The sequence below is a fragment of the Parasteatoda tepidariorum genome, chromosome 6 (assembly GCF_043381705.1).
Source record: "Parasteatoda tepidariorum isolate YZ-2023 chromosome 6, CAS_Ptep_4.0, whole genome shotgun sequence".
Lineage (NCBI taxonomy): Eukaryota > Metazoa > Arthropoda > Arachnida > Araneae > Theridiidae > Parasteatoda > Parasteatoda tepidariorum.
Genome location: NC_092209.1, coordinates 31704911 through 31721104, shown reverse-complemented (window position 1 = coordinate 31721104; position 16194 = coordinate 31704911). Strand labels below are relative to the sequence as shown.

The following is a 16194-nucleotide window of genomic DNA, read 5'->3' as shown; positions in this document are numbered from 1 at the left end:
TGTAAAAGTTCAGCTTTTTTTATTTTTGTCCACTTTAATGCCTAGTGTTGCAATTCGTTTTCGCGTGATTCAAAAATCGTACTCGCAATTCCCATTAAAGCAATTTAAAAATCTAATATCGCGATTTGTACTTAAGCGTTTTTTTAGCGCAATTAGTTTTTCCGCGAGTTTAAAATCCAATGTCGCTATTCGTATTCACGCATTTTGCGATATCAAACATCGATTTTCGTATTTATACTCGATTTGAAAACTACTCGTTGCAATTCATATTCACGTGACCATGTCAAGTGCGTATGATCGATGCTACTGAAAAAAAGTTAATTCAAGTATGAGTGGTTAATTAAAAAAGTCAGTGACCAAAATTGTTACTAAGAATCTATCAGAAGGTATTGAGGTGAAAGTTGGCAACTGTTTCAATTTAAAATGGTTGACTGGTAATAAATTTAAAATGATAATCAAGCCGCAACATCCAATAATTGATTAATTTTCTTAAATAGAAAAGTGGTTTAAATTTCAAAATTATATTTAAGAACAATTTAAATTTCACTGTCTAAATGCTTCTGCCACTTTAAATATTAAATAAAAGTCTCCCGGCAGAGTTGTTTTTAAATATCTAATTGATATCACAGTATTATATAGAACAATCCCCCTACCCCGTCTTCTGCCCGAATCTTTGCTTATTCAGACTTTGTATACCTAGCTTAAAATAAGCCTTAATGCAAAATTCAAACCTGACGTTTTTATGCATCAGGAATTTTATTCTCGACTTGATGCCAATCACCCTTGTTTTTTTTTGTTGTTTTTTTATATATATACTTAGATCACTTTCCGAAATTAAGAGAGAGCAATGGAAGTCTTATTTTTCAGTACTGCTATTATCGACTAACATTTATCGTCAAAACATTTTAGTTTAAAATGTTAAATTTTAGTCTGTCTTTAACTAAAATTTAAGTCCTTGAGAATTTCATAATAAGTCTTAAAAAGTCCTTGAAAAGTACTTGAATTTTATTTTTATAGTAGAGCATGAACCCTGAAAGTATATAAAAAACGGAGCTTAAAGTATACGATTTTAGTATGTAAATATTTTTGTATTCGTATTTTTTCAAATCATGAACTTTTTAAGATATAAATTGATGCATAATGATTTCGTGTAAGTCTCCTATACAAACTGAAAGTTGAAAGCGATATAAAGAAATACTTGATTAAATAAATTAGATTTCTTTCAAATTGTTTAAAAGTAAACTTACTGTTCCAGCTCTTTAACATGGTTTTTCACAGCTCTTTCGTCAAGGAAAATAAACAAAGCCAGAATTTAAGTGTCTTACACTTGCAAAGCTATCATTTTAAAATGTAATTGCCATTTTGCTTTGAAGAATTATCTGGCCGTTAGAACGGACAAAAAACTCAAATGTTTTAAAATTATTAAACTTTTTTAAAAATCACCAATTTGGTGACAGTTTTCCTCCCTGATTAAAATCAATGCCTTATTCTAATTCTTAGCAAATTTTTATGAGCCGAGATGATGCAGCATTGCAGTAAGTTTTTAAATATTTAAAAATTAGATCACAAATGCTTTTCATTTTCTCAAAACTGTTGCTTTTCTCTATTTTGACGTTTTACATCATTTTCAGAATAAACATAGAGAGCGCTGGTTAAAGATAGGCTTAACTTGACCCAACAGTCATGAATAACTGTTGAAATGTCATGAATAACAGTCATGAATAACTGAGCATATTATTCGCAAAAAAAGCATAATTTCATACAACAACATAATTTCATACTTCGAAAAACAGCCTGAAATACCTTTTTTCTTGAAGTAAAAAAAAAAAAGAAAAATGGAACTAAACATTTTTCAGTGTTTTTACCATAGTACCAGAAAAAAATTATACCACATTACAGTGGCTAAAACTATTGGATGCAATCGAATGAGAAATAACAGATAATTCTAAATTTTGAATCTCCCGCTCTTTGTCCCCCTTTTATTTTGTTTTTCTTCCATAGCATTCCTATAGGTTTCTCCTAACACCTGCAGAAACGATACAGCCCGAAGAACAACATTCCATCTTCACTGAAGCGTTGCTGCTGCTTTGAATTCATTCTTAACTTGTGTGCAGTTATTAGGGGCCGTCTGATTTTTTTTCTACTCCTCCGTTTCTTTTCCGCTTAAGAAAAAAAATGTTTTAATTTGTATAATCAAGAGTGGAAACATTATTTCTGTATAATTATCATTCATGTTTAATTTTTCGTTTAAATCGAAAGTTGCTTAATTGGTTTTAATTGGTGCTTAATTTTTGATTAATATTTTTGTGAACAGAAAAACTAAGGGGTTAATTTTTTTAAAGATAGATTGGAATTGAAATATAGTGTATAACAAAATTGGGGGAGGGGGTAAACATTTTTTTAAAATCAATGTTGGTTTTTAAATTTTCTAATTTTATTTTTTAAATATTATATTAATTTTAAATTTTTTTAGACGAAATTGTTATCACTATTGATAGAATATAAATATGCTCTTATACACTGTAAACATTTTTTTGTTAATTAAGTTGGTCAGCATTTTTACAATGAGGTCATTTGTTGGATTTTTATCTCTTATATCTAAATCTCAATTTTCATGCAAATGACTTATTAGAGATCTACTTCGACTGGAAAGTTAAAATAATAATTTTATATATATTAAAAAAAGTTAAGATGGTTACTTAACGAAATAAATATTTTGATTAATCAATTTTAAAATAATGTTTTATGTGACCTAGCTAATTTTTCAAGGTTCAGTTACAAGTTTTTTGACCCACTCTAAATTCAACTGTTTTATTTCACCCCACAAAACTTGTTTAGTGCTTTTTTAAAATTTTTTATTTATTTATTTATTTTTTTAAAAGGAAAAACAATTTAGTTTACTCTCATTTCGAAACAAGATGAACAATATTACATTTACCCTTAAAAGGGGGCAAAATATATCCTCCAGATCCAACAGCCAAAAACATTTAAGGATTGTACTTAAATTACGTTATGTAATACTTTAAATGAATAATTTTTCGCGATTATTAATTTAGAAGTAGGAAAACAGTGATAAAATGCATTTTATTTAATCAAGCAAAATTAAGTTTTTGGTTTAAATTTTACACTATGTATTTCATTTTTAATTTCATACGATCTTCAAACATAAGGTGTAAAAAAAAAAAAAAAAAGAATAAATCGAACACTTTTCCAATTTATTTCGGTCTTAAATCCTCAGAGTTTATCTTTGTTAATGGAATAAAAAGAAATAATAAAAATCATCCTCCATATACTAAAAGATACATAAAATTATTATAACAAAACTTAAAAAATAACTTCTTTAATATGCTTATCAAAATCCACTTTTTTCATATTCATTCATATAATCTTAACAACAGTTATCAATCTGCGGGAAATAAACTTAAAAACGAATGCAGTATTTTGAGAAATGCATAATAAAATATAAAAAATTTTGTTTTAATAATATAAGATTAATAATAATATTATAATAATTATTGGAATAAAATTTTTATTTTCTATAATTTTTTATCTTTGGTACAATATTTCAGACTGACAAATAACATCGCAAAAGGATAAATTCACTCAATAACTGTGTATTAATTTAACTCAATGCATTTTGTTACTTTAAAATAATTTAGATAATGGTTATTTTCTTGATTCATTAAAAATTGTTAATTTTAATTCAAAATCGTTGGAAGAACAATTCGTTTTCATGCGATATCATAAAAATACTAGGCGTCTAAAATTCAAGGATTATATTTACTATTTTTTTTATTTCTAACTGAGAATCGTTTGAAACTTGAAAATTATTGTTCTTGTGTTACATTATAAAAAATTATATACTAATTGAAAATCGTCTAAAACTTAGATTACTTTTCTAGCTATGCATAACAATTTTCTATTCTGATTTAGAATCGTGCGTAATTTATTCTATTAAAGATTATTTTAATCTCCATATCTGAGTTTTTTTTAAAAAACGCGATTTCAAAATCTANAAAAAAAAAAAAAAAAAAAAAAGCATGTTCCCACTTGATTTCAAGAAAGAAAACGATTAAGTTTCGTATAAGTATTTGAACGATCAGACGATTAAATAATTATATCGTCTGAAACTTGAGAATTATTGTTCTTGTGATACATTATAAAAAGTTATGTATTCTGATTGAAAATCGTCTAAAACTTAGATTACTTTTCTAGCTATACATTAAAATTTTCTATTCTGATTTAGAATCGTACGTAATTTATTCTATTAAAGATTGTTTTAATCTCCATAGCGGGGTAAAAAAAAAAATGCTCCCACTTGTTGATTTTAAAAAAGAAAACGATAAAGTTTCGTATAAATATTTGGTGATGAGGCGAAGTTTTAATGAATGTTACGGCCAGTTCACATTTTGTGTGAGGACCGTAGTGACCAGTTAAAGTAAGAGGCTCTCTAAAGGTAGCGTCAAACAAGGATACCTGTACACGCTTCGTATTGGGAACAGCAAACTAGGTCACTGCTCAACCGCGGATTTTCCATGGCGATGTGTTGTTGGTCTTCTCTCAACTTCTGCTGTGATAAACTTTTTCTCTAATAAAAACAATTCGAAGATTTCGATAGCCTTTTTTTTAGATAAGAAAAAGAAATATCTTATCATAATATAAATGTTTTTAAAACATTTTAACAGCCGCCAATCTTAAATCTTGATTTCACCTTAGTGTTCCTTAGATTAGTGTAATTTCTAAATATTTAAATATTGAGTTAGATTTTATTTCATTACTTTTTAATAGACTTTAAAAAAATAATGGATTGGTAATAAAAATATAAATATTTTCCTCATTTGAAAAAATTTTCAAAGCTGTTTTTCAACTCACGCTACGAAGTAATGTGATCACTGATCAGAATTCTTCTAAGGTGGTCTTACTTTTATACACACCGACTTTTCACAATTAACTGAGCTATTATTGTAATTAATGTGATTAATGGTGCAATTATATTTTATAATTATTATAAAATGTGATCTAATGGGTTATTGGTACCTTAGAAAAAAGATTCTCATTTCTTTACTTTAAAAATTAAAACAAAAAGTTTGCTCAGTTCTAAAACTTCACATCTCTTATAACAGGTCAACTTATGACTATTTCATAAAAAGAAGTAGAAACAGAAAAGTTCTAATTCTCAAAATTTTTAAGTGGACGTTTTTTTTTCTTTTCTTCCTAATTTCTTCTTATAAACCACAATTTTCAAATGACTTAAAATTTATAAAAGATTATGATAAAATTATGAAACTGAGTTTTTCATTCAGTTTTATTCACAGGGTGATTAATATTATCTTACCAATTTTGACTCCCAATAACACATAATTGCATTTTTTTTATTTTAAAACCGAAATCTTTCAGTTCTTTTGAAAACAGTCTCTTGGATACGTTGAATGAACAACGAACTGGAAATTAACAATCTGTTTGATATTTTATCCACAATTTACATATAAAACTAAAAAAATAAACTCTTTTTTGCTTAATGAAAGTTTTTGATAAAAAAATTTTCCTTTTCGATATTTATTCGATTTTTTGTTGTTGTACAGGGGCTAAACAATAAACGGACCACCATGAATAATTTATTATCTTAATGGTTCGAGGAGGTGACCTCAAATATGCTAATTAATAAGTAATTTTACATAGCAAAAAAAAAAAAAAAAAAAAAAAAAAAAAAANAAAAAAAAATTTTAAAAAAAAAAAAAAAAAAAAAAAATAAGCAAACTCTATCAAATAGTTTTTGAAAAATCGAATTTTTATAAAGTAATATTTTTAAAATTCAATCTGTCAGAAACTATGCTACAGATTTCATTCAAACTTCGTATTTTATCATGGAAAATTACAATTTTAAAAATCATGTAAAAATCAACTATTATGAAGTAAAATAATAAATATTTACTAAAAATTATTTTTCTTTGCGTGGAATTATCTTCGGATAATCAATTTTATAATTGGATGCAAAAATTTTTCAATTCGCTTCGAAATATGGCGAAATATAATACGCCAAAAGTAAAATTAATATTAAGGAGTCTCAACTTAGTACCATATTTCCCAGATTGCGGCCAACCCATATATTTTGGGGATTAGAAATCTAAATCTGTAGGGAAAAAAAGGTATGTTTAATCAGAAAAAGAACGTTTTTGTGTTTGATTTTTTAACTTAAAATATCGTCTATACTAATTAGTAGAGCCCGGATTTTGATGACCTAAAAAATCTCAATTAATGCCCTTAAAAAGTGCAAAAAATGCCCTTATGAACTGCAAAAAATGCCCTTAAAATGCGAAAATTGCGCTAAAAATGCCTTAAGACATGACTTAAATAGAAGTAAAAATATTGAACTAAAACAATGTTTTACTCTTTAAAATTATTATGAGTCGTTTCAAAAAATATAAAGCAATGCAATACTTGTTCTACGTTCATTAAAGTTTGACAAATATGTTTTATATCCAAAAATAACAAAAAAAAAAGGAAAATATATTGACTCCAAAACATTTTCATTTTGTATAGAAACTTAAATGAATATGACAACTTCCATCTCAGAATATTACTAAATATCAGAATTACAGTGGATTATTAAATTTTTTTTTAATAATATTTTGAAATGTAAACGAGCGTCTCTTGTCTGAAAGCAAATTTTTATACCAGGAGAAGCTTCTTTCAACGTCGACTGATGTTATTGGTGCGTACTTGAAAAGGACGGTCACACTTACTGACAATTCTTCTTCAATTTGAAAAGATGTTGCTTCACCTGTTAATATCCTAGAAATTTTCTTCATTGTTTGGAAACAGTGTAATAATAAAAATTAGAAAAATTTAACAAAAAATTTAAAAAATGCTTTAAAATTTTAAAGAAAATGCCCTATAAATCTCAAAAAATGCTCTAAAGGATAAAGAATGTCCAAAAATGCAAAAAAATGCAATTGTCATCAAAATCCGGGCCTAACTAATTAGTATATTGAGTCCTGGAACCTGAAGATGGTCCGTTTGTTTTGTGCCCACTGTACGTCAAATTTAAATAAATAGATAAGTTTTAATCACACTATATAAAAAATCTGTTAAATTTCCTTATATTATATATTTCTAAAATTATGTTAAAGCGTGTCTTTATTTTGTTTCAGAGCTCCGAGATTTCAAGCATCCATGTAGTTGATATGAATACAGAAGAATCAAGAGGATTGAAGAGATCACCTGAGGAGGATGAAGATCCTCGTCAAGATGTCTACCAAAGACAGAGGCCGCGGACTCACCAGGAGAGAAAAGAATGGATCGCATTCTCTCTCGAAAAACTCAAAACTCACGACTTCCGCAGGCAGGTTTTAATTAGCAATTTTATACGCTCCATTCACCTTTCCATGGAATCGGATGGAATCAACGTACCCGAACTTTACTACGACGACAACAGCAAGAGACGTGGGCCTTATATACCTGAGTGGAGACCTCACAAAAACACAACTACGTTAGATCCACCACCTAGCAACTCTAGTAGTGATGTAGACTCTAGACCAGGTACTCCTTCTGTGATAAATTCAGTATCTCAAAGGGGTATGGAGAATACTGGATCAGATCTCGCATCTGAGTACGAAAGGTGCTTCATGGAAACAGATGCTTTTAAAGCTACCCCCTTTTCTAGAACTACATACGAACGTGTGGAAAATGGTGCCTTATGGACAGACGAGAGTGACCGATTCTCTCGTTTGAACTGGTGTTCTGTGCTCACCAGTACTTTCAATGGTTCTGACAATAGTTCTAGTGACTACATATCTGACGATTCCTCATCTAGCACTAACCTTCATACACTAATGCCAGCCTCTACTGAGATTGAATACTTTGAAATGCCAAGTTCTGCACACCTGAACTCAGACTGTCCCACAGAAAACACCAGTTCTGCGTCTGGATCTTCTCCTACGAGTAGTGAGGACGAAATTTTTGGAGATGTTGATTTGACATTGTATGATTTCGATTGCCACGCCATGTCTCCGCCCAATGTTGCAATGGACCCTCTAACGGCTGAGGAACTGGTGTGGTCGCTGTCCAATGATCAAAGGCAAATGAATTCAAGTGATAGAGACTACGCGACTTCTGTTTCCACTTGATGTCACCGGAATCAAAATTCAAAATATAATTTAAACATTTGTACAAAGTAATTGCTACATTGTTCCATCCTGAACTTCATTTTTTATTTATGTTTTATTTAAAGGTTGCATGATAATTTCAGCTAGGTTTACTGTACTTAAATGAAGTATAAAAAAAAATCTACTTAAATTGATAAAATAAATTATGAAGCCATATGACAAATGTCAGGAGGACAATTCTCTTATTGAATTTCTGGATATTTATTTTTCTTTAATTTTAACGAACTTATTTTGTTTTGTGTGCATTTTGCCATATGATTAAAAATAGTCTGTATTTGTGTGGATGAAATTGTTTTGGCTAACATTTCAGTGTTCTGCCTTTTGCTTCATTGACGAGAAGATGTACAAACTGATCTATTCATTATTTTTAAATAGGGACCAAATGTAGATCTGTTAATATCGATTTTTTTTTTTACTCAGGAGTTAATGTAAGCAATTAAATTAATTTTAATCGTAATTTATTTTGAAACCCTTAGGAATTATGGATAGATTTCTTTTTTCCCCTTCATTTTATTATTTGTTAATTTTTTTTAAAGATTGACTGTTAACAAAATTTAGCTGATTATCGATAAATCATCTTATTTCGCAAAACATTTATTTTAAATGTTAGATTTCTTTCTTTTTTATGTTTAATATTTTTTAATTGGTATGAAATTTATCTCACTTGTGAAATTTTCTTTGGTAAACTTATATTTATAAGGATCTTAAAGACTGAAAAATAGTAATAAATTTCAGCTTCAAAATTAAATAAGTGATAATAAAGTTTTATTTTTCTCTATTACATAAAATAGCGCAATTTTTTTTTGGTACTTAAGAGTCACTTAATAGCTTTTAAGAATTTTTTTTACAATTATTTTTGAACTCTATAATTTTGATATTTGCTTGTGTTTAGTCGCTGGTCATGTTTTCTATTTTGTGATTATTATTATAAGTTTGATTTATTTGAATTGGCTGCTAGTGAAGTGTTTATGGTTCTTTTTAATATTTGCAAATTTATTTTTGTTAAAAAAAAAAAACTTAATTAAGTTGCAAAACATATATTTACTTAATTCGGTACTTTTTTTAAAAAATTTATCTGTTCAATACATAATTTGAAATGCAGTTTCTTATGTTTACAATCTCAATGTTTCTATTGGAGAAAAAAAATAATAAGATTGATCAATACCATCTACTAACAACTGCCAAAAAACAATCTGCAGCTCACTAAATGTGATTTACATATCAATCACACGAATTATATAAAAATACTAATAATAAAGAGATAATGTCTTTTAGCTATAAATAGCTAAGATGTTTGCTTAAATGAAGATTGTTAATTTTATGCTGAATAGAAATAAAATTGAAAACAAGCGCAGATGTCACATAATCACATGCGGTTGTTTCAATACCATAATGAAGCACCTTCTTCAGTGTTAAAAAAAAAAAGAGAAAGAACCATCAAATTACAACAAAGAAGAAAAGCATTTCAATAGGGTGGGAGGAAGAATTTCTAACCAATGTCTTGTTCTCCTGTCCTATTGGTCAATCAGTTAATAATTTGTCCTACATATCTGTATTTTGACACTAAAGAAGGTACTTCATTATAGTACTAAAACGATCGCATGTGACATTGCTTTTTTACATATTGTTTTAATTCTCAAATTCTAGATGTAATGTGATTTTTTTTTAAAATTTAAATTGTATTGCATGCTTTTTAATGCCTAAAAAGACTGCTACCTCAATTTTTAAATTTATAAAAAGAAATTTTAAAGTATAAATTAGTCTGAAGTTAAATGTTTCTCCCTTTAATATAAATATTGAACAAACACTCATGTTTGTCAATTAGTCATTTCATTTAAGTTTCATTTTGTTTATTTCATCATAAGATCTTACACAGAATTCATTGATGTTGTTAAAATCTATGAATTCTTCACACGTTAAAGTCAAATAGGTGCTAAAAGTTGTTAATATCTTTAATCACCTACTAAGATGCAGTTACTTCGTAGGAAAAAATATACTGAAATATATTTCAGAAATAAACATATATGCCTCATTTAAAAAAGTTTGATGTAGTTGTGATAAATTAACTTTAATTCATAAATTTAAAAACAAAATTATTTATATATTTTTTTTAGCAAATTTCTAATTCCTTTTTTTTTTTTTTTTTTTTTTTTTTTTTTTTTTANGTTTTTTTTTTTTTTTTTTTTTTCTTTTTTTTTTTTACAAATACTTTTTGTACCGCAAACATTTATCTTTTGGAATCATATTTATGTTTATTCCTTATACTGGGTTTCTTATCACTGTCCGTAATGGAAATTTTTTAAAAATTAAGTAAAAAAAGCATGTGCATTAAGGGTTTCTTTCCATTTAAGCGCGCAACATACAAAAACTATTAAAATCACTACTGAGGAAGCGGGATTATAAACAAAAAAAATTTGTTTTATTGGCTGCTGAAGCTTAGACTTTTCTAATACAGAATTTTACCATTTCTTCCAGCAGTCAAACATGTTTTGATTTTTACGTTTCACTTTACTCAGCCGTCGTCATTAGACTTCGGTAACGTTTTTTATTATTTCTCTTAGCAATAATTTGCGACCTCTAACGTGTAGAAATTTTTGACAAGAATTATAATATACATTAAGAACAGTCATTACAGAATACCCTGTACTGCAATCACCTCCTTTAATAAACACTTTCTATTTTTAATGCCATGCAATTCGTAATCGTATGGGTAAATAATTTTTAAATTTCGAGAAAGTAAATAGAAATGATTCTTGCATTGTAATTTTAGTTATTAACTAGACTGTTTTAAAACCGAGGTAACTTATATCTCAACATTGCCATACACATTTATAAGTCATGTTTGTTATACAATGCAGCATTTTTCACATTGAAAAAAAAATGCTGACTTTATACTGAAAAAAACGGAACATACCATTAAACGTCATAACTGTACTTTTTAAACACATGGTCACTACCAAAGAATCAATGTATATATTGACTCATCTTATACAACATATAGATAGTGAAAAAAAATAAATTAAGTTGATACTGTGTCATTGTTTTATAATGACGGTTGAAGTGTAAGTTAAGTATAAACAATAATCATTGCAATGATTTGTGATTTTTTTTTTTAAATAACTAAAATATTTTTATCTACTAAGAGAAAAGTAATGTTTGTAAGAAAATATTATTAGCTAATGTATAAAGAATGAGAGAAGTTTTCAATGTTGGTAATGTCTGTTGCAATATGAGAGCCAAAGACGTATTGGGGCTTGTGAGACGATTAATGTATATATTCTATGTACATATTGTTGTCATAACTAATGGTTTGTATATTTTTATTGTACAGGCACAGCTTATACATTTAATCAAGGTACAATTCTTAAAAAAAGCTAATCTTTTAATCTTTTTTTATTTTTGAATATTTTGTGATTCATTTCTTTCATCAATGGGAATATTAAGTTTGAATAATTCAAAAACTAACTTTCAAGGCTAGACTAGATTGTAGAGAATAAATTTCTAAAACAAAAATCTGGTATTTGAAGGGGAAAACTATGATGTGTAGGGAAATTTCTCAAAAGGTCTATTATTGGGGGGGCGGAGTTCTGGTTATTGAAAGGAAAAATTACTATGTTATGGGTAAATAGCTTCTCAGCAGATCTATTTGTGAAAATCAGAGGGGGGAGAAATTTGTTATTTCAAGGGAATACTATGGTGTTAATGCTAAATAAGTTATTAACCATGCTTATTCTTGCTAGCAAAGAAGGAAAATCACGAAATTTTTATCAAGCCACGTTAATGGATAGGACTAGGATATAAAATTATTTCTTAATACGCTTTAAATTCTTGATCTATTTGTCTTATTTTTCTCATTAATCTCTTCTTGGATTAAAGTAAAATAAATAAAATACATCGCAAGACGGCAGCTATCTCATATTTATTTGCCGGCAAAGTCCTAACTGAAAGAAATTACACTCAAATTTTCTTTCTAATTTCATAAAAATTGTCAAAATATTCTAATAAACAATTTATAGCACAACATATGTCTTGTTTTTTCTGAAAGAATTTTTTTAATAAAATTGTGCAATTTAAAAAATTCTGAAACAAAGAAAAAATTTGATTTTAAGAAATTTTTCCGCATTATGTTGCAAGATATAGCGACTTATATAGTTTCTTAAAAATGTGACTGTTCAAAACTTTTTTTTAACCCTTTGAGCACAAGTCACGACTCAAAATTATTAGCTTTTCTGGGGGAAATGTCGTTCTAAGAAATAGTGCGGAAAATTGTATACCGGCATCTTCCTAGTCTAAAAGCTTGCAAATTGCAATTATTGACAGTTAATTCCAACATAGTTGAAAATTATGTTAATTATTTTATAGCATTTGCTAGAGAATTGTGTACTAAAGATCACTTTAATAGATGAATCGTGATTGCTCAATTATTTTTAATGCTGTAAAAGCTGATATTTTAAAAGAACTTAATATTCCCAGAAAACCTAGAAAGGATAGTCTCGTGACATTTTTAAATATGCTTAGCAGTGCCTGATTAAGGAAATAAACAAAAACATTAACTCTCTCTTTTGTTAACGCAATTTTTATTCAGTTTACTAAAAAAAAAAAAAAAAAAAAAGCTGTGCTGTTATAAAGCTATTTTTTTATTGATTTTCATTCTTCATCGATTTCATTTATTTCAAATGTTAAATTTGCATCCAATGTTTAAAAATTGGCACTCCCAACACTTTATTTATTATATATATATATATATGTTTTTTAGAGATATGCATGTTTTCTTTGTAGGGAAAAATGCACTAAAAACTATTACTAGTTGAAAATAAAAGAAAATTATTTTTAAACCAAATTAAAACTGTTCGATTTTTTTTTCATTTATTTCAGATATCAACAGCTGAAAAATGCAAACAATTTTATATTTTAATTCAGTAAACTCAATGTACTGAAACCAACCTTTGTTATTACGCGTTTTTAGCGGCCTTAAAGTAATTATTTATAGCATTTTGGCAATATTAGACGTCTCTTATATTAAAAAATATTTTTTGTTGCAATAGGTTATAGGTTGCTATTTATGATTCAAGTGTTGGAGGCCACAATTTTAAACTAGTCTTTATTGCAGAAAGTGGTATACCTCTGCAATTAAATATTTAAAAGTATTTTTTAAAATTTTTGTTAGTTTCATAATTTGAATTCTTTAGAGCAGCTTAAAATGAAAGAAAGACGATTAAAATTGCTATTTTTACTTATTTAAAATGATGCTTTTATAGCTCAGCGTTTGTGTGCACAATTTACTGTTTATATATTTTTTCAGTATTACGGAAAAAAGATTTTTTAATATGTATATAGATAATATATTACATTATGCCATTTATTGAAATGTAAATTACTTGATTTGTGTATAAAAAGTTTATAGGTTTTTCTCTCAAAGTTTTATATCTATATATATATATAAATATATATATATGAATAATATATATTGTTGTTTCGAAATTGTGATATACTGAATTGTAATTTTAGGAAAGAGCCTGATTATTGAGATGCAATCGACTATCGCTATAGTTTTTTGGTTTTTAGAATTTTTTTTTTTCTTCAGAAAATCGAGATCTCTGTTAAAAAAGAAAGCTTTTCCATGTTCTTTTTAACATAACGCTCATTCTCTTAAACTTTTTTCAGATAATGCTGTATCCATTTTCAAAAAAAAAAAATTTGTAAACTTTTTTTAGTGCGCATTCTAAAATTTTTTAATTAATTTTTAATTTTTTGTAATTAATAAAAAAATAACTACTGAAATCTTATGTGTAGAAAAAAGTGGCACAGAAAAACCAAATAAAGATATTGAAAATCGATTCAGTATTTTTTGAGATTCAAAATTTATTATTTTATCATTTTCGCAGGGTCAAAGCATTAAAAAATTTTATTTATTAATAATTGAATTAATGAAAATTGATCCTCGTCATTTGGTGAATATAATAATTAAAACTTGATCAACAAAAATTTGATCTCTATTTTTTTTAAATGTATTAATAATTTGTGTATTAATTTATTGAATATTTTTATTGAAATTGGTTTGACTATTTTGAAAAAAATGTTGATTTCAAAATTTACTTTCCTAATTAACTGGATACTGCACAAAATATATGATTTTTTTTATTTTTAATTTCAATAATTATGCTTGAAAGTATGATTTTGTTTTTCAGTTGCATCGTTAGCTTTAATAAGAATAATTTAAAATCATAGTTATATTCAAATGGCTGAGTACTTTTATTTGTAGTTATTTTATGATCAAAATTTTCTCTAGCTCTTAAGATACTTTGGAGTCATTACGAGAACCAAAACAAGAGCTGAAAATTTTTCATTTGAAGTTTTATTATTTTCATTTTGTATTATTTGTGCTAATAATAAACATATCTTTATATATTTGCCTCTATTTTTGTTAATTAGTTAAGTACTAAGTTACTAACTCTATTAAAGGAATGTTCTCATAACAGCAAATTTTATGAATTTTCGTGGGAATTTTTTTCCAGTTGAGAAGTAACAAAAAAAAATTATACCACTAATTATTGCAACATATAGTCCATCTACCGTTAGAAGACGAATGATCTTAGACTTCTAAAAAATCCCTATTGGCGCAAAGCATTTTCCCTACCGTTCTACGTTACCCCCCCCCCCTTTTAACTAATATACTCTCACTTGATTTGACATTTAATCGTCTTCTTACGGTGGCCGGACTATTTAACTTTTCTGACGCAAAATTGGCAGCTAAAAATTTATGTGGTGACTTAAATAAATTTCTTCGAGAATTTTTTACAAGTTTTTTTTACACGGTATCGTGTATATATCAAAGAAACAGTTGCCTAACCAGCGAAGATAGTTGAAAGCTAGTGCTGCGTGATATATTGCAAGTTATTGCTGTTTTAAAATGTTTCATCTTAACATATCGTTCATGGTATGTCTTGCGATAATGATCGAAAATACGATAATTATACTCAACGGTAAAAAACGAATAGTATAATATCGCTAGCATTAATCGTTGTAAACTATTGGCTACTTCCAAGTTATTTGAAGAATTTATATACCATGCAATTTAACTGGACAAATTTTAATATTTGTAGCTTTAATTTTATGATAAAAAAACCGCGATCGAGTGTAATTCATAAGAAAATAGATTCGTTCGGGAGGTTTTAATCAACTGGGACCTCTGCTGGCTGTTATGCCAACCCTCGTAATTCAGAATTTGGAAATCGAATATAAAACATTACTTTTCTGTTAGCAAAAAATATTTCTAAAAGTTTCGATTTATCAATGTAGTAAATACTTATACCTTTAATGTTAGTGTAGAGCAGCGGTACCCAAATGGTGTTCCGTGGAACCGTAGGGTTCCGTTAAAGAGGCTCCGTGAATTTGTTCTATGTATAACAAGCGAGACTTTTTTGAACATATGATTAGATATAGTTTAAATCTAGAATTCATTTAATTTTTCGACTGTCTTTATGAAATTATTTCATGTAAAATTAAATGCCTATGAGATGGTAATGGCATCTTTTAAAAGAAGATATGATGCTTCTACCAATATATTGAGCAAACTATGAAAAGAACTAGCATTTATAAAATATTGCAATAGTATTTCCTATCGCGTGCTTTTCAAATCAAAATAAAATAACTAAACTCTATAATTTAGAAATATGGTTACCTAATAAACATTCTCAACGTTTATAGTAGTTCTTTTTAGTTCTCATTTCGAAGTAAGCCATAATTCAGATTTTTTTAAAAATTCATTTTCGGTTTATTTTATTCAACTTAACAACTAGACTAGACTAAATATTTAGGAACAAGGAGTAAAAATTTAACTGTCGGTCATAAAAAGCTAAATTAGTCTAAATAGGTTAATGCGGTCGCAGTTAACTTAAACTTTATAAGTCGGAAGAAGGCTAGGCTGATGATTATTCATGGCTCCGTGGCCGGAAAAAATTGGAAACCGCTGATGTAGTGAATGCCGGACAATAGCCCTTTACCAAAAGAAACAGGGAATACGATGCAC

At 27.5% G+C, this 16194-nt stretch overlaps 1 protein-coding gene across 1 annotated transcript in view; it reads left to right on the top strand.

The window, feature by feature from the left end:
- LOC107448641 (uncharacterized) overlaps positions 1 to 14573 on the top strand; it is a 34558-nt gene extending 19985 nt beyond the window's left edge. Inside the window, exon 2 of the mRNA XM_016063923.4 lies at positions 7152 to 14573. Within this exon, the coding sequence (XP_015919409.1) occupies positions 7152 to 8126 (975 nt within the window). The 3' untranslated portion in view covers positions 8127 to 14573. The remainder of the gene's footprint in view (positions 1 to 7151) is intronic.
- The last annotated feature ends 1621 nt before the right edge of the window (positions 14574 to 16194 follow it).